This window comes from Electrona antarctica (genome assembly GCF_951216825.1).
Source record: "Electrona antarctica genome assembly, chromosome: 23".
In the NCBI taxonomy this organism is placed as follows: Eukaryota; Metazoa; Chordata; class Actinopteri; order Myctophiformes; family Myctophidae; genus Electrona; species Electrona antarctica.
In genome coordinates, this window is record NC_136804.1 from 3,429,671 (window position 1) to 3,448,105 (window position 18,435).

An 18,435-nucleotide genomic window follows, 5' to 3' on the forward strand; every position below is an offset into this window, starting at 1 on the left:
AATTGAAAATACTCAAGTAAAGTACAAATACCTAAAAATCATACTTATTTAAAGGGGCATTCCACTCATTTTCAACATTTTACTATGTCATTAATATACCTTAGAGCTGTTGTGTGGAAATAATAAAAAAGTCCCCCCATTCTGTGTTTCCTAGAACTGTAGGTCTGAAAAAAATCATTAACATTGTGAATCACATCTTGATGATGTCATCATCAAGATGTTTTGTATCATTTCCACACAAAGGTATATTAATGACATAGTAAAATGTTGAAAATGAGTGGAATGCCCCTTTAATTACATAGTACTTGAGTGAAATGTACACCACAGGTAAAAGCAAGTGAATCAACACCTGCTTGTTTGTCAGACAGAGAGGTTAATTTAAGCCTACATAAAGACAGTACAGTACAGTACAGTACAGTACAGTACAGTACATAGTGTACTGTACATACAGTACATGACCCTGTTAAACCTCTGTCCCCGTGCCAGAGCCTGACCGACCTCAATAAACCACCGTGGAACAAAAGAGCTTTCTGTCTTTCCTGTGGAGACAGCCGGTGAGGTTTGCAACAATAATGAGTAAAGCACGTCATAACAAATGCTATAAGGATTGATAATATGATTAAATGTGGTTTTATATATTAGGGAGTTTGTGAGGGAAAAACAAAACAACACACAGGATTGATAGTAATTATCACCTTGAAAAACAGCTTGTATGTCGCTTCTCACACAAGATTGAGTTTTTATTTGTATGGAGACTTGTTTCAGGGAATTATTAGGAGTTTTGTGACTTTAAAAAATGTTTGTGGCTTGAATAGTCAGCTGTGTTGTATCTCCATTCATGGCGTATCTAACTTATTGCTCTTGCCCTCAAAGAAAACATCACGTTTTTATTCTCAATGAGTCATAAAATGTCACTTGCTTTACACTAGCTTTAAAAAAAATGATGAATGAAATGCTACAACCTAGATTTGACCTTCTGATGGTGCATTGCAATGTACATCATTCTCTTTCATCAGGTTTCGCACGTGTTTCCCTTTCATGTTTTTTTGACATGCCATTTGCTCCAATTACTCGACAATGTACCACATGTGGGTCATTCTTAATGGTCATATTGTTGGAAAGCACCCATCACTTTTACCATCCCATTCTTGTTTTCTCTCCCACATAAACTGAATCACATGAAAGAGTCTGGTCCAGTCAGTAGAGGAAGTAGGTCAGTGTTACAGCATTACATAAGCATTTAACCTCACGGGGGCACGTGCAGTTTCCACAGAGAAAATCCCAAGCATATAGTCTGAGAATTGGCTCCCCCCTCTGGCGAGCTTTTGCAGTTGCACTGATTTGCCAGGAGTCACATCAGTGGAATGTTTTCCTGCCAAATACTGGGAACTGGGAAGCAGTATGTCTCAAGTCAACGGTCACCTGCAACCTATATTTATATCATTATTGTTAGTTAGTTAGTTTATTTATCTCGGTCAAGGTTTATCACAGCAGTTGTACATATACAGGATAAAGGTTAACATGTTTCAATTTGGCCGAAAAGGAAAGGGCTGAAGCCGAAGCTTATTATGCCCACCTTATTAATATTTAAATGAGTTATTACATAGAAAAAGGAGACAAAAACAAAATAAAGAAAACAAGTTTTGAACTTTTGACGTTGCTGCAAACAAACGAAGCAGAGTGAAAAGAAAAAACATGTTGGGCTTTAGATTGTTTGACAGAAAAAGCACAAGAATATATAGATGTTTAACAGTTTTCTACTATTTATTATCCCTTACCACCATCTAATAATAATAAGATAATAATAATATTTACTCATTATTATTATATGGGGCTAAGGTATTGTCTATTTTGTGGACAATAAAGGACATCATATCAAATCTAAAGAATCTAATCAAATGTCGTGCTAAAGTTCACATATCACATTTAATTTTGGGGATTTTCCACTTTGCAGATTTTTATTGTGATCATCATTGTGGTGCTGAAACATTTAACCCATTTAGGCCTGGCGTCAAAATAAAAAAAACGTTTGCTCTGAAAGAATATATATATTCAAAGATTTGTGCCGCATTTTCACGATTTTTCAAAAATAGCAAACCTACAAGCTCGTAGCGCGCCACTCGGTGGCGCGCTATGAGCTTGTAGATCTGCTATTTTTCAATAGCTAAAGTATAACATAATTAATTTAGTTAAAGGCTTATATTCCAGGATTGTCTTGAACATGTGCAGTACTAGGATTATATTCACAAAATGGAATATGTACATTAATTATTAGCCCATCACACATCGAAATATTATAGATCTATTTTACTCCAATGTTTACAAAGATTTTGGACATAAACAAACTTATTACAGCCCTCAAATACAACACATACACTTAGTAGTAGTAGTAACTCATATACTGTATGTGAGCTGAGTCAATCACCTCTAGAGAATAAAAACATTTTAAGAACAATGATGTTTCAGTAAAGGTATAGTTTTGGAAGACCTGGCTTCGTCTGCTCTGCTGTTTGTGTACTGATTGAAGAGTAAGACGTCACTTTATTTTCCAGCTCTAGAAGCACCAGCAGAGTACACTCCTCTAGCTGCCAGCGCGCTGCCTGAAGAGATGCCCTCTGCTCCCCTCGCCTCCATGCCACCCAGTGAATTGATGCCCTCTGCTCAGCTCGCCTCCATGCCAACTAGTGATGTGATGCCCTCTGCTCCCCTCGCCTCAATGCCGACCAGTGAAGCGATGCCCTCTTCTCCCCTCGCCTCAATGCCACCCAGTGAAGCGATGCCGTCCGCTCAGCTCGCGTCCATGCTGCTATCTACCTCCGTACTGGCAGCCGCGGACCTGCCAAGGAAACGCAAAGGAGACACAGAGGACAGGTCAGGCTGTTAAGAAATGAATGCGTTGCGTCCAAGTAAATATGTATAGTTTAAGAGAGTGCATTCATTTCTATCTGATGAAATATTGTCTAAAAACTATGTGTATTCTTTTTTTGTATTTAGCAGGCAATGTCTTGACGTAGAAATGGAGGATGACGTCGTCAGCAGGTAAAAAGCAATGCACGCAAGCACGCTGCATTTTCTAAACTTTATCCCATTTTGGGCGGGAACCCCTTTTGGTGTTAGCATTATGTTATGCTTTAGCTATTGAAAAATAGCAGATCTACAAGCTCATAGCGCGCCACCGAGTGGCGCGCTACGAGCTTGTAGATCTGCTATTTTTGAAAAATCGAAGAACGACTGACATAGAAACATAGCTTTTTCAGAAAACTGTCAGGATGTAGAAGACATTTTTAGAATCTGATCTCAGGTCAAAATGGGTTATATTAGAAGGGCATTGGGGGCATTCAGGTGGCGTGGCACAGGGGTGAAGTTCCTGCCCACTGCAATCCAATCCCACCCCACCACCGGAATCAGAGAGCCAACGTTGCCGTGTGTGTCAGCTATTCACGGGCTGACCAGCACTCCACTAGTCCAGGGGTTCTCAACCCGTGGGTCGCGACCCTTCGGGGGGTCGCCAAATTATTTTGGGGGGTCCCCAAATAAAAAAAAATAAAATAAAGTTTACATATAGTACACATAGTACATGCATACACCTTCCCTAATGATTATATCTGGTTTCAGTATTTATTTATCGTGTATTGTCTCTATTATCAAGGTTATTGTAGCAGTCAATTTATATTGGGGGTCGGGAGGGGGCGGGGCGGGGGTCCCGAGACGTTGCCAAAGCATTTCCGTGGGTCCCCGGCCAAAAACGTTGAGAACCCCTGCACTAGTCCACCTACCTCCAAATTTGGCTTTTTATCCCGCCCTCAATGTCTTCACATATTGTACAGTTAATGGGTTAATATATAATAATAATTTTGATGTTTGGTAATTCTTTGTTCTAGATCTGAAGATGATGATCAGCACCCTAAAATCAGATGCTACAGGTTATTAAAATCTCACTTACAAAGTCCATAGTGTTTTTTCTTTTCGAAAACACACGAAACAATCTTAAATATTTGTAGAATATTCATGTTTTAAGTTCCAGGGTCATTTTTGTCATTTTCATTGCTAACTGTGTACAGGGCGCCCCACAGCCAGATTGAGAAACGACGGAGGGATAAAATGAACCTTCTGATTGATGAGCTGTCATCCATGATCCCTGCCTGTATCCCGATGTCTCGGAAACTCGACAAACTCACCGTGCTACGAAAGACAGTGCAGCACCTGAAAGCCCTGAAAGGTAGGCCTAATCGCTAAGGATGTCCCGATCACATTTTTTTGCTCCCGATCTGATTCCGATCATTTGATTTTGAGATGATTTTGATCTGATATTTAGATGTTTATAGGACACTTATGCCAATAAGTGTCCTTTAATCCATTTAGGCCTGACCTCAACATTTTAAAAAAATCTTCTAAATCCTCCAGTTTTCTGAAATAAATATTTTCACGATTTTTCAAAAATAGCAGACCTACAAGCTCATAGCGCGCCACTCGGTGACGTTGACACAGAAGGTGAGCCAGCAGCAGGAGACATCTCACGCGTGTTCTCTGTGTCTCTCACTCAGCAGGAACAAGCAGCATCTTCCCCGACAGCACCTACAAGCTCTCGTTTCTGTCTGACGACGACCTCAAAAAACTTGTACTCAAGGTAAGCATGTTGGCCTAGATTAGGTTTTATCCTCCCTCTCTTGAGTTAGCTGAAGTTTTACTTACTTAGCTTAAAGTAGCATTCAGTGATTTGGGTGATTTGGAAAAAAAACCCGGTCCACCCGGTAACAAGATGTGCACATGCACACGCTCTACAGTGGGGGAAGTACAACAGACCAACAGCACGTGCACCAATGCCCGCCCCACTCGATCATGATTGGAGGAAGGCCCCTCTCATCCTGATTGGATGAAGGCTTTGCCACCCAAAGCCCAAACCGAAACTAGGTTTTTTTGACCCCAGGGGCTCACTGGGGACAGGGAGGAACTCCTTACATGGTCAGCACACTTTATAGTAGGGAGGATTATCCAAAAAATAAGAAAAAATAAGTGATATTTGAATTAAGTGAAATCACTGAATATACCTTTATGTTTTATTTACTGAAGTACTGTATGGTCGGTAGGTAACATTTTTACTTTACTAGAGTATTGCCAATTTCCAATGCTTTTATTTTACTTCTACTCCACTACTCTACATCTCGGATCCAAATATTGTACTTTTGCGATGCGACGCGTGTGAGCTTGTAGATCTGCTATTTTCAACCAACCGATCCAACCAATATGTCTGAGAGTGTCGTTGTATCACTCTAATTAGCCTGGCATGGCCAGACTAATATTAGTCTGGAATGTCTGTGTGGAGCCTGTATTTCCAAGGTGCAGATTAAAAACGGTTGGTGCCCCACAACTTTGTGCACTGGAAGATTCATCTGGTTTCCAGGCTATACAAGTCTGTGTCCCATTTGTGCCCACATATGGAGATGTCTCAGGTTCAGGTTCATTTATTTGTTTGTCTCAGAAGGGCGATTTGGTGCACAGCAAAGCATAACAGGCAGACACACAAATCACATAAAACACAGTAAAGAAAGAAGAACATGGTACACATAGAAAATAAAAAACAGGATGGCAGTTCAAGGTATCAGTGTAGCAATGGGGTTTCATAGCAGCGACAAAGTTACCTCCTCCTCCTATCGGCGTTTAAAGCCTGGATAGTCACAGGCACGAAGGAGAATTTATACCTGTTACTTTTGGCCCCTGGAACCTTTAGGCGAAGGCCAGAAGGAAGCAGCCTGTACTCAGAGCTGAGGGGATGGGATTTGTCCGTACAAATGGACTTGGCTTTCTTAAGCACCTGGTTTTTAAAGACATGATCCAGGCTACTAAAATTTACTCTGCTTATATCTGTTTCTTTCTGTATACCTGCATTCCTTTTATGCCCATATATGGATATATCTGAACCTGCCAGTCCTTGTCTCTTGTATGCCCGTATATGGAGATACCTGATGTCATCAGTATATGCCCATATATATTGGAATGCCCATATATGGGCATAGGTTGATCCACTGCTCGAGACTAAAGCCAGGCAGAACTAAACATAGCTGATTTCAAAGGTATGTTGTTACTTTCCACATAGCAACGTGAACATGTATACATTAATATTGAAGAATAGGAAGGAAAAAAATACAAATAATGCAAAAGTAAGCACAGCTTGTAGATTTAGAAAAATGTTGACATGGCCTATCTTCTCCTCTTAATGGAACGTGACACTGAATCTTTTCAAATGAAATGGGGATCAAATACATTCACATTGGGGGTCCTTGACATGAACATGTTTGAGAATTTGCCTTTGTCACGGGAGGCAAACTGGATCCGGAGATTCTGTGTCAATGAGAGCTGGCTGGACCAGCTGATTGATTGATTTGATAGTTTATTAGATATAAATTATTGTAAAAACAGCAACAGAGTACAGTCAAACCCTTATTCCAAAAGGGATAGCAGCACCAAAAAAAATGGCGAGATTTGGTTGTCAGGCTGTCAATGATGGACAGTCTTGCGATACTTTGGCACGCTGAGAAACATACATCGGTCAAATTTTACGACGTACACGTCGGAAAGCAACATGGCAGTAAACAGTGTGATATGTATTGTTTTATTTTCCTGGACAGAGTAGTTTGCAAAGCTCTCAGTTGTTCAGAAAGAATCCACCTGGTCAATGGTCCACCCGACCTGGCCCTCATTGACTGCAGTGCATTCCATCGACTCCCTCCCGCCTGCAGTTCGTTTCCCAGTGTGACCAATGTGCCAGCTGGAATCGCTGAATAGAGAAAATGACGTAGATGACCGTACTGTACCTTGTTCTATAAAATACCTTGACAAAATCAGGGAAGTACAGCTCCAAAAGGAATGCTGCAGTGTCCTGGTTCCTGGAACGTAACAGGGACATTTTCAGAAACCTTCAAATATTCTGTTTTGTTGTAATATGATGAAATCGTTCACTTCTCTCTCGTTCTCTCTATCTCCATTAACAGGCTGCGGACGGTTTCCTCTTAGTAGTAAGCTGTGATCGAGGGAAGATCATCTTCATCTCGGAGTCGGTCTCAAAGATCCTGAACTTCAACCGGGTGAGTAGGACTTCTACATTGTAGCTGCAGTGCCTACTGCAGTGCCTACTACTACTAGTAACAAAATAATATGAAGCACCCTACCTTTAACCTTTTATGGCATACGTTCTTTATTGTTAATTTGGTTCAAATGGTTTCCAGCTGGAGCTCGTTGGTCAGAGCATCTTTGATTACATTCACCATAAGGACATCTGTAAGGTCAAAGAGCAGCTCTCTCCCTACGAGAACCCCCACGAACGCCTCATAGACGCCACGAGTAAGTCACAAGGTCAAGTTTAGGCTTCAATTGAGCCTTCTCTCTCTAGGACTAGGTCGTCATTTCAGCTGTGTTTTATACAAGCCACTTGTATACAGTTAATATCATAAAGTCCATTCTACTGCTGCTTTATTGCTATAAGAAAGTACAGTAGGACATGGGAATATGAATTTGACTCAATCTCAGAGTTAACCCATTTTGGGCGGGAACCCCTTTTCGTGTTTTAAGCATTATGTTATACTTTAGCTATTGAAAAATAGCAGATCTACAAGCTCATCGTGCGGCACAAAATCGTGAAAATGTGGCGCAAACCTTTGACTATATATATATTCTTTCAAAGCGAACATGTTTTACTCAAATCTTTGCATCTGGAAGGTCCCTCCCTGGAACAACATATTTTCAGATGGGGGTCGGCCAATTGCATATATATTTGGGGGTCCTTGAAAATGTTAGAGAACCACTGACATAGAAACATGGGTTTTTCAGAAAACTGTCATAATTTAGAAGGCATTTGTAGAATCGTCCTCAGGTCTAAATTGGTTAAATGAACACTGAGGATTTTGTGCGGACTGCATATTAGGTCGACATCCCGTTAGACGTTACCAGATAGATGCCCTGTGTTTTCTGTTTTTTTTTGCTAGCTGGGCTACAGGTGCAGGCAGATTCCCCGGGCGGTGCGGCCCACCTGTCTACTGGCGCGCGGCGATCCTTCTTCTGTCGCATGAAGCACAGCAGAGTCCACGGGACGACTGAGGACAAACACACACTGCCTTCTACATCCAAAAGAAAGGGTAGGTACATTTAGAAGAAAGGGTAGCTACATTTAGGAGAAAGGGTAGGTACATTATGAAGAAAGGGTAGCTACATTTAGAAGAAAGGCTAGGTACATTTAGAAGAAAGGGTAGGTACATTATGAAGAAAGGGTAGCTACATTTAGAAGAAAGGGTAGCTACATTTAGAAGAAAGGGTAGCTACATTTAGAAGAAAGGGTAGGTACATTTAGAAGAAAGGGTAGGTACATTTAGAAGAAAGGGTAGCTACATTTAGAAGAAAGGCTAGGTACATTTAGAAGAAAGGGTAGGTACATTATGAAGAAAGGGTAGCTACATTTAGAAGAAAGGGTAGGTACATTTAGAAGAAAGGGTAGGTACATTTAGAAGAAAGGGTAGGTACATTTAGAAGAAAGGGTAGGTACATTTAGAAGAAAGGGTAGGTACATTATGAAGAAAGGGTAGCTACATTTAGAAGAAAGGGTAGCTACATTTAGAAGAAAGGGTAGGTACATTATGAAGAAAGGGTAGCTACATTTAGAAGAAAGGGTAGCTACATTTAGAAGAAAGAGTAGGTACATTTAGAAGAAAGGGTAGGTACATTTAAAAGAAAGGGTAGCTACATTTAGAAGAAAGGGTAGGGTAGGTACAATAGAAGAAAGGTTAGGTACATAGCTGAGTGGTTAGTGAGCCCGCCTGGGGAGCCAGAGCCCCTCGTTGCCACAGGTATGATTCCAGGCCATGTGTGTCCCTGAGCAAGACTGTTCTTTTCTTTTTTTAAAGATGTTTTTTTTTCTTGTTTTTTTCTGCCTTTATAGTCAGGGATTATTATGAGATTGTCAAATCTGGGAATACATTTCTTACCAAGAATTGTCTTCAATATGTCTACTAACATATCCCACATTGATTTCTATTCAACCACCCTAGGGGAATTTTTGACAGCTGCTGGAAGTTGGGGTACCACACAAGCAATATAAGGCAAAATGTTCTAAATTTCATTATCCGGACTCGAACCCGCGGCACACCGTCAGGCTGGCTCAGTAGCCTTGGTGCCCGGATGGTTGAGCTAACTGTCTGGGACAGAAAGACTATTCTTAACCCCTACTTGGTCTAATCTGCTTATGGTTAGTGCCTATATCGGCTGGGTTTGACCTGATAACTGAATTTCCCCCGCGGGACAAGTAGGCTCACATTCAGACCAGTGTTGTTTTCGTCGACTAAAACTAAGACGAAAATTATTCGTCGACTACCTTTTTCCACTGACAAAAACTAAATGGAAACTAAATGAAAACTAAGCTGTGATGACTAAAACTAAGACTAAATATACTGACAATTTAGTCAACAAATAAAAACTAGACTAAAATGTTAGGAAGGGACTAGTGGACAAGAGATCCAGTATAAGTCATTTTACACTTGGTTGCATGCTGAAAATAGCCGATCTACAAGCTCACAACGCGTCGCAGCGCGACGCGTTGTGAGCTTGTAGATCGGCTATTTTCAGCAAATGTAAAATCAGCCATTATGACGGCATCAAGGACTGCCAAAACACATTTTAGTCGACTAAATCAACTGTAGATTTAGTCGACTAAAATCTCATGACATTTAGTCGACTAAAACTAAACTAACACTAACACATTCCAGGTGACTAAAATGTGACTAAAAATAAGTGAAAACTATTCAAGAGACTATGACTAAAACTAAAATAGAAATTTGATGCCAAAAACAACACTGATTCAGACTATTTAGAAGAAAAAAGGGTAGCTGGGTAGGTACAATTACAAGGGTAGGTACTGTACAGTACTGTCTCCAGGCAACAGTGTGTTTGTCCGACAGAGACAAACAAAATGTTTAAAGTACATTTCTGACCTAAATTATGCAAATTATGCAGTCAACTGACAAAGGAGAGCTTTTAAAGTGGACGATTGAGGCTAGATGGGAGAGAGATGCCTTCTCGCCCATGACCCTAAAAAACATCTGCGGGCACCGTAAAAATAACATTAAAAAAAGCTGTCAATGCTTGATTAAAGAGATCTTTATTCCTACCGACTGTAACCAATGGAAGGTTACAGTCTCACCAATTTACAAAAGCATAGGTTGAAATTCCAGCTCATGATGCAGTACAATTCAATATTGACATTGTCTTTGTGACCATATCATTTTGGTGCTTAATCAAACGTATCCAGGGTTTTAATAATAACTAGAAAAAGTGCCCTTCTGGGCACAGGTCTCCACCAGGAGCATAGGACTGTGTGAGATGTTTGGCAAAATGTTTAGTAGTAATATAAACATGTTTGCCTTGTATGGCAATTGGATGATTTGAGGCATTTTGTTCCAATCAACCTGTTTTGCAAAAATCAACCTGTTGGTGGCGCTATAACAGGCCAATGTGAAAAGGGTGGGATATATTCCTCAGCCTAGTAAGAAAATGTGTGAAAGATTTCACGTAAATTGCATGCTGTGTTCATGATTTGAGGCTTTTGTTCAAAACGGGGCAATCTTGCAAACTGTGAAAGGCAATTATAGCCAATTAGGGTGGAATATGAAATATCGGACAGATCCGACTTGAGCACATGACCATAGAGATACTGTGTAACGATTTGTGAGATTTTTGGACAGAATCTGGAGGAGTAATATCCAAAAATGTGTTTTACAAAAGTCGGCCTCCTGGTGGCGCTATAAAAGGCAGATGCGGAAAATGCAGGTCAAAGGTTTGTCCTTGGCCTCTAGGGAGTGTGCATGCAACGTTTCACGCAGATCGGTGCAGTTTTAGGTAACAAATGTGAAAAGCTGCCTCATGGTGGCGCTATAACAGGCCGTTCTGGAAAATGCGGGGCAGAGGTTCATCGTTGGCATCTAGGGAGTGTGTGTGCAAAGTTTGGCATCGACCGGGTTAACGGTGCCGGAGATTAGCTGGTAACGGACGGACGGAAGGACACACGGACGGACACACACACGGACGGACACACACACACACGGACGGAGTGCAAAACATACTCTCTCACCATGCCTTCGGCCTGGTGGAGACAATGATTCATTCTTAATTTTGCAACATTGACATATTTCCCCCTAAAAAAAGTCTTTGTATCTCAGTCTGGGAAGTGGGTCAGTGCAGTACAGTGATAGCAGCTCAGCACTTTGCACTCACACAGTTTGGACAAATAGATTGAGCTTCGGCGCCCTCCAGTGGTACAACTTGGCAAGTGCACTGATTTCAAGGAATCAAAGGAATGCTTTCTTTAATAGAAACTTAAGATTCTGCTTTGTACCAAATGGTAATTGAAAGATTATAACATATAACATTCATTTCCATTGTACAGAGTGAATATATATTATAATAAAAGGCCAATCTAAATTATAATACATGTTACATGTAGATGGATGGGCATCGAATGCAATGAAATCAGATTCATCTGCAAAAAACAATTCAGAGTTTTTTGACAATATGACATAAAAAATAACTGCATTTTAAGGTTAAATGTGAACACTAGGGGGTGGCAGTTGCCATCCCCTGATGACCCAAATGAGCCCCTTGCAGCACACCGGTTTAATTAGTGTTGTCCATGTGTCTACAGATTCCTACAGATACTGTACTGTCCACTGCACTGGGTACATGAGGAGCTGGCCCGCCGGCCTGCTGGACATAGAGTGTGAAGTGGACAAGCAGTCCTCTCGTCTCGCCTGTTTGGTGACCATGTGCCGCGTCCATCCCCACACTCCCACCCAGCTGCCTTCCGTAGAGGTCGACGTCAAGCCCACTCAGTTTGTCACGCGCTGCGGCATCGACGGAAAGTTCACTTTCGTAGACCAACAGTGAGTTCCGGTATTTTGCTTCTACCCTGGTTCTCCTTGTCATTTCTCAACACACCGACTGTTCCATTTGGGGGAAAACATGGCATTGAAAGTGTTTGTGATAATTACAACCAGGAGTTCTTCAGTAGTTTTTATCACTTCACTGGCGTTTGACGTTTGACGTGTTCTGTCTTTGCCATTGTTTCTCAAAAGGAATGGTGCATCTCTTGATGACATCACATGCCAACGAGCATAGTGCGTAACCCAATCGAATTTTACATGAATTTTCCTGATGAATGTTACACACAAGGCAGTTGTTCTGTGCATGTTTGTCTTAATTTGTCTCGTTTAAAAGTCACATCTAGCCCTTTCTTAACCCATTTTGGGCGGGAACCCCTTTTGGTGTTAGCATTATGTTATGCTTTAGCTATTGAAAAATAGCAGATCTACAAGCTCATAGCGCGCCACCGAGTGGCGCGCTACGAGCTTGTAGGTCTGCTATTTTTGAAAAATCAAAGAACGACTGACATAGAAACATAGCTTTTTCAGAAAACTGTCAGGATGTAGAAGACATTTTTAGAATCTGATCTCAGGTCATTAGTATGTCTGGGAGAAGCATTCCATTACAGTGGTACACTTGAACCAAACCCCAAAAAGATAATAATGATCATTAAAAAAAAGAGTGAGAGAGAAAGTAAATGGTGTTCTTTGTTTTATTTATTTATGTCCTTTTCTCTCCATCAGAGCCACAACAATCACAGGTTATCTACCGCAAGAACTTCTCGGCACATCGTGTTACGAGTACTTCCACCGGGACGATCTACAGTATCTGGCTGAGAAACACAGGCAAGGTAAGTCTTTTTTTATTCTAAAATATATTTTATCGTTATCGCATTACATTTAAGCAATATTACACGAGAGGGCGTTCTTTACCGTCATTAATGCACGCCTGCCATGCTGCAGGAACTCACCTGCAGGGCGAGTTCCGAAAGGTATCGCAGAAGTGCATTTATGACGGTAAAGTGTAATATCGCAACTATACAACAGTTACCCTTAAAACTAAGATATTCGCTAAAAATATATATTTTTTGAATGACAGATGTAGCCACTAAGACCACAAAATGTCCCAAGAAACTCGCTAATCTAGCAACACATTCGGCTGCGCTCTGGGAGAGCAGCACAGCTGATTTCTATGTTTTGATTAGGTGTTCCATTACGCTTGTTTAAGCACGGCTAGAAAGCTGTTTCAACCAATCAGATTGCTTCCTTGAAACGACATGCTGTATATATTCTTTTTTATTTTCTCCCAATGTAGTATTTATGCCAATATCCAATTCCCCCATGCAGTGCCTGTCGGTGTCATTGCCAACCTTTAAAATTCGTCATTTTTGTTTGATATCTCTCGACAGTTCTGCGAAGCAAAGAGAAGATAGAAACCAACCGCTACAAGTTCAAGACAAAATATGGCTCCTACATTTCTCTCCAAAGTCAGTGGTTTAGTTTTATAAATCCATGGACCAAAGATGTCGAGTTTATCGTGTCGGTAAACAGAGTTCTCTCGTAAGTATCGTTTCTTATAAACCCTCATAACGACATTCACAAAATGTTATACGTTTTATATGCCAAGTGTTCATCTTTATTATGACTTCACCTATTGGTTTTTCTTGTTTTGTTGTCTATATCAGGGGTTCTCAACCCGTGGGTCGCGACCCCTCGGGGGGTCGCCAAATTATTTTAGGGGGTCCCCAAATTAAAAAAAAAAAAAAGATTTATTTTTTAATTAATTTTTTCATGATTTTTCAAAAATAGCAGACCTACAAGCTCGTAGCGCGCCACTCGGTGGCGCGCTATGAGCTTGTAGATCTGCTATTTTTCAATAGCTAAATTATAACAATGGTTAAAACACCAAAAGGGGTTCCCGCCCAAAATGGTTTAAGGTTATTGTAGCAGTCAATTTATATTGGGGGTCGGGAGGGGGCGGGGCGGGGGTCCCGAGACATTGCCAAAGCATTTCCGGGGGTCCCCGGCCAAAAACGTTGAGAACCCCTGGTCTATATAACTTGCTTAAAAAAGACTTAAAATAGTGCTCGGGTGGGCGCAGTGGTTAAGTGCCTGCCCACCACTGCAGAGCCTGGGGGTTTGAATCTCCACAGTGGTGCATCCGACCATCCGGCTTTACGAACACAATTGGCCACCCCGTGTTCTTCTGGGAGGGAACCTGGGCGGGTTAGGGTGATAATTGTCACTACGTAACGTATACACCGTACACTGTACACCTACGGGCTGGGGGGCGGAGCCTGTCTGTCAACAGGGAGTGTTGGGGCGGGAGTCGGGACCATAGAGTATATATATAATAGAGACTGAACTGGCGCGAAGCTCCGCCCCCCCAGCTATTCATGTCAGTGGAAGTTGCTCAGTGGCGTTTTGAAGCACCCGGAAGACTGCCGGAAGTACCGTCTGAGAACGTCTACTTCCGCATTTGACCACCAAATTTTGGTGGTCAAATGCGGAAGTGCAACCGAGCGCTCAATGTTAAAGCCCAGCTGCACGGGGTTTCCCGGTCATGAATACACGGGTCCGCCTGTAGTCCCTCCTCCTACCACTAGGGAGGAGAGCTTCAACGTTGGAAAGCTTGCCTGCCCCCTTGGTCGGGACGAGTAGGACTTCCCGACCGGGGGGCTCCTCACTGGCAGGTGAGCCAGGAGGTGACAACACACAGACATGATCTGTTTGGGGAGGAATCAATTGGTATGACGACTAAATTGGGGAGAAAAGGGGTGAAAAATATATATATTTTTGAGTGGTGTAAACCACTCCTACAACTGGCTTTGTTAGTTTACGTGTCTGTCCGTACCAAAAAAATGAGCATGGTTGCTATGGTCACCCAGTTCACACGGGTGTGATTTCATTACGTCAGACATTACGTCAGACCACAGCTGATCAGTCTATATAAGACCTTACACCACTCAGTTCACACGGGTGTGATTTTTTATATATATACTGTATATAAATTGTTAATAAGATATCCAATGTTTAATACTGTACATGGCATGGCATATGACTTCAGAAAGCAGCAGTACAAATCTTTCAGTATGATGACGTGATTGCGTGATCCTACCCATAGGGGGCCCAGTCACACAGCGGGAAGCGGACAGCCTGGCCTTTCAAAAGCCTTACAACAGGGTAAGAAGAGGTCTCTATGTTTGGACTAACATTTGGCCTTGCTGTTGGCTTATTTTATGGTCTTATGGTCCTTTCTCAATATCTCTTCCCAGAGATCACTAAATGGATTCCACCCATAATTCCAGGAATCTCCAGCGAGTCGGATACAATGATCTATGCTGGCAGCATTGGGACCCAAATTGCAAATGAGTTAATTGACTCCAACAGGTGTGTTTTGTTTTGTTTCTTTGTACAGTATTCTAAGCTCTAAGGCACACCACAGTGCATATAGGCTCTATGCACACACACCATTTTGGTGTGTAGTGAAGGGGACCGGAAGTAGGAAGAGTTATTCTGTGTGCATAGAGCCCACTGCCCATATAATCAACAAGGGAGTGATTTTTTTATTTTATTTTTTTGGCTTCTGTTTCCCTTTGTGTCTAAGCAGAGTGAACTCCTCTCCATCAAGCGGAGCTGCCAGCCCCTTCGCCCCTATCCAAGAGAAATCTCCATTAGTAGCCCCACGAACTAGTAGGACTGTGAGTGATCCGTGTTTACACACCTCGGAGGCAATGCATACACAGTGCACAGAGTGAGAGATTGTTTTGTATAACACGTGTCGTCGACTACCTTTATTCACTGACGAAAACTAAATGGAAACTAAATTAAAACTAAGCTATGATAACTAAAAACTAAGACTAAATATATTGACAATTTTGTCAACAAATAAAAACTAGACTTTATTTTAGGAAGGGACTAGTGGACGAGATCCAGTATAAGTAAAAGACACTTTCATTTTACACTTGGTTGCATGCTGAAAATAGCAGATCTACAAGCTCAGTACATCTGCTATTTTCAGTATTTTAAGTGTAAAATCCGCCATTACGACGGCATCAAGGCCCGCCAAAACACATTTTAGTCGACTAAAACTAGACTAAAACTAGACTAACACTAAAACATTCCAGGTGACTAAATGTGGCTAAAACTAAATTAAAACTATTCAAAAGACTAAAAAGAAAAATCAACATTTACCGTCACTGTTTTGTTCCCTGCCTAGGCGTCCAGTTCAGAAGCAGAACCTTCGTCTGGATCAGCAGAACCCTCTAGCAGCGACCTCCCCGCAGCAACCACAGGTACGTGTTTGTGTCATCAGTCATGATCCTTTATTTTCTGGCACAAATTCATCTCTTGTGGATCTGGAGTCATGTGATATAGGGCTGTTACGATTACACATTTAATTCACCCGCTTCGGATGTTATCAAGATAATCAAGGTTTGCTATGTTTAGTGTTTTGTCCTGTCCATGTTAGGTGTATGTAATTTGTTTTGTTTTAATGTTTACATGTACAATAATGTTGTGACATGTATCTGTGTTGGGAGCCCCTTGAAAACGAGATGGTTTCATCTCAAGGGGTCTTTTCCTAATAAAGAAACTTGAATCATCAATCAAGAGAATTTTCGTGATCAGCACCTTAGAAATACCCCCAGGAACTGAAACTATGGGAGCATTTGCTTTTTGTGTCAATGACGGAGGCGCGCCGTGTCTGGTGGCCTTGAGCCACGTGAGGCACCGCCGAGCGAGGCGCCAGCCGAGCGAGTCGCCATGCCGAGCATTGCGACGGCCACCAGACACGACTCAGCGCCGTCAGAGTTACGTCCCGATAGGCAGAGAATAGTAAATATTAGTAGCCCCTAGTTTCCATGCCCCGACAATAGAGTTGGAAATTACACGTTCAGCAGGGGGAGTCCTTGACCAGGCTATAGCGATTTTAAGCAACGACGGATACGGCAGTCGGCTACGGCAACCGGAAATGGATCAGTTGCTCGATACATAAACCTGCTCTCCGTCGCAGCCCTTTCTACTACGGGAGAACCTACACTTACACGTAGTGTCTACAGCGCCATGTCATAACCATGTTTATTGAAATTATAGCTGTCATACATTTACACCGATTGCTCCATCACCTCTCTTATGCTGTGTAATGTGTTGGCATGCTCTGAATGAAGAAATAACACTAATACCATATGTCATATTAACCATGTTTATTAAAACGGTTTTAGAATAACACAGATTGCTCCAGAAATGAAATGAAATGAAATGATTACTATATTTACCCAGGGTATCTGGGCTAAGCTCAAGAACTTGTTGAGCACCTTCCTCTTTCCACTGCTGATCATGTCCAGCGCATGTAAGAATTAAGCAATATCGGCAAGTTAGCAGACGCGCAACGAAAATAATAATAATGTGTTTATGTTTGACACATGCTGCATGGACATGCCATGCACCATGGCAACCAATGTCGCCGTCGCCGGAGGCTGTTTGCTTAACGATTTTGACAGCTACGGCGTGGGCGTAGCTGTCAAGTACGCCGTACTTCCACGTAGCGGAGCCGTCCTGAAAACAGTCGTTGCTTAAAGTCCCTAATATGTCTGTACCACCCTGCATGCGTGCAGTCGGGGTGAACACAGCCAAACACCACAATGTCTAGTATGCCAGTATGGCCATATTAGCCATATTCCAACGTCCTGATAACGGTTGACTTCGTATTTAATACAGTGATAACGGACAAATCCGCTGTTTAATTTGGCTATTAATTGTCACACAAATAATCATCATCAAAGCTGCCCACCCCTGATCTATTTCCACCAAGTGCAGTGGCGTGCACAGACATTTAGAGGGGCAGGTGCTCAAGTTAAAAAAGGGCACCTTGTGCAGCGCGTGGAACCGGCCGGTTGCCTTAATCCATTTTGGGCGGGAACCCCTTTTGGTGTTAGCATTATGTTATGCTTTAGCTATTGAAAAATAGCAGATCTACAAGCTCATAGCGCGCCACCGAGTGGCGCGCTATGAACTTGTAGGTCTGCTATTTTTTTCTTTTTTTTTCCAAAAGGGCACATTGCCAAAAGGGCAGGGGGTGCTCTAGCACCCCCTAGTGTCTATCTGTGCACGCCACTGACCAAGTGTTCATTATTTGCCCATGCTCTTGTTTGGTCTAGGCGAGACATCATCATCACCATCATCATCATCCCAGGTGGACATGGGGAGCATGGTGGTGCCAGGCCTGTGCACCTTCAGCAACGACGACGCGGCCATGGCCGTCATCATGAGTCTGCTGGAGACGGACGCCAGCCTGGGCCAGACGACCGTAGACTTCGATGACATTCACTGGTCTCTTTAAGCCTGGGCCAGACGGCCGTAGACTTCGATGACATTCACTGGTCTCTTTAAGCCTGGGCCAGACGGCCGTAGACTTCGATGACATTCACTGGTCTCTTTAAGCCTGGGCCAGACGGCCGTAGACTTCGATGACATTCACTGGTCTCTTTAAGCCTGGGCCAGACGACCGTAGACTTCGATGACATTCACTGGTCTCTTT

The 18,435-nt window shown here is 42.2% G+C and overlaps 1 protein-coding gene across 1 annotated transcript; it reads left to right on the plus strand.

Annotated features, from left to right (window-relative positions):
• Window positions 1–2,754: 2,754 nt before the first annotated feature.
• Window positions 2,755–18,315, plus strand: LOC306916422 (basic helix-loop-helix ARNT-like protein 2). Its single transcript, XM_079494265.1, has 16 exons — window positions 2,755–2,871; window positions 2,995–3,039; window positions 3,882–3,923; window positions 4,062–4,219; window positions 4,545–4,627; window positions 6,990–7,082; window positions 7,224–7,338; window positions 7,980–8,129; window positions 11,681–11,918; window positions 12,642–12,748; window positions 13,307–13,457; window positions 15,022–15,080; window positions 15,173–15,287; window positions 15,508–15,598; window positions 16,117–16,192; window positions 18,056–18,315. Exons 1-16 carry the CDS (start codon window positions 2,759–2,761, stop codon window positions 18,235–18,237), a joined length of 1,818 nt encoding a protein of 605 aa, XP_079350391.1. The 5' UTR covers window positions 2,755–2,758; the 3' UTR covers window positions 18,238–18,315.
• The last annotated feature ends 120 nt before the right edge of the window (window positions 18,316–18,435 follow it).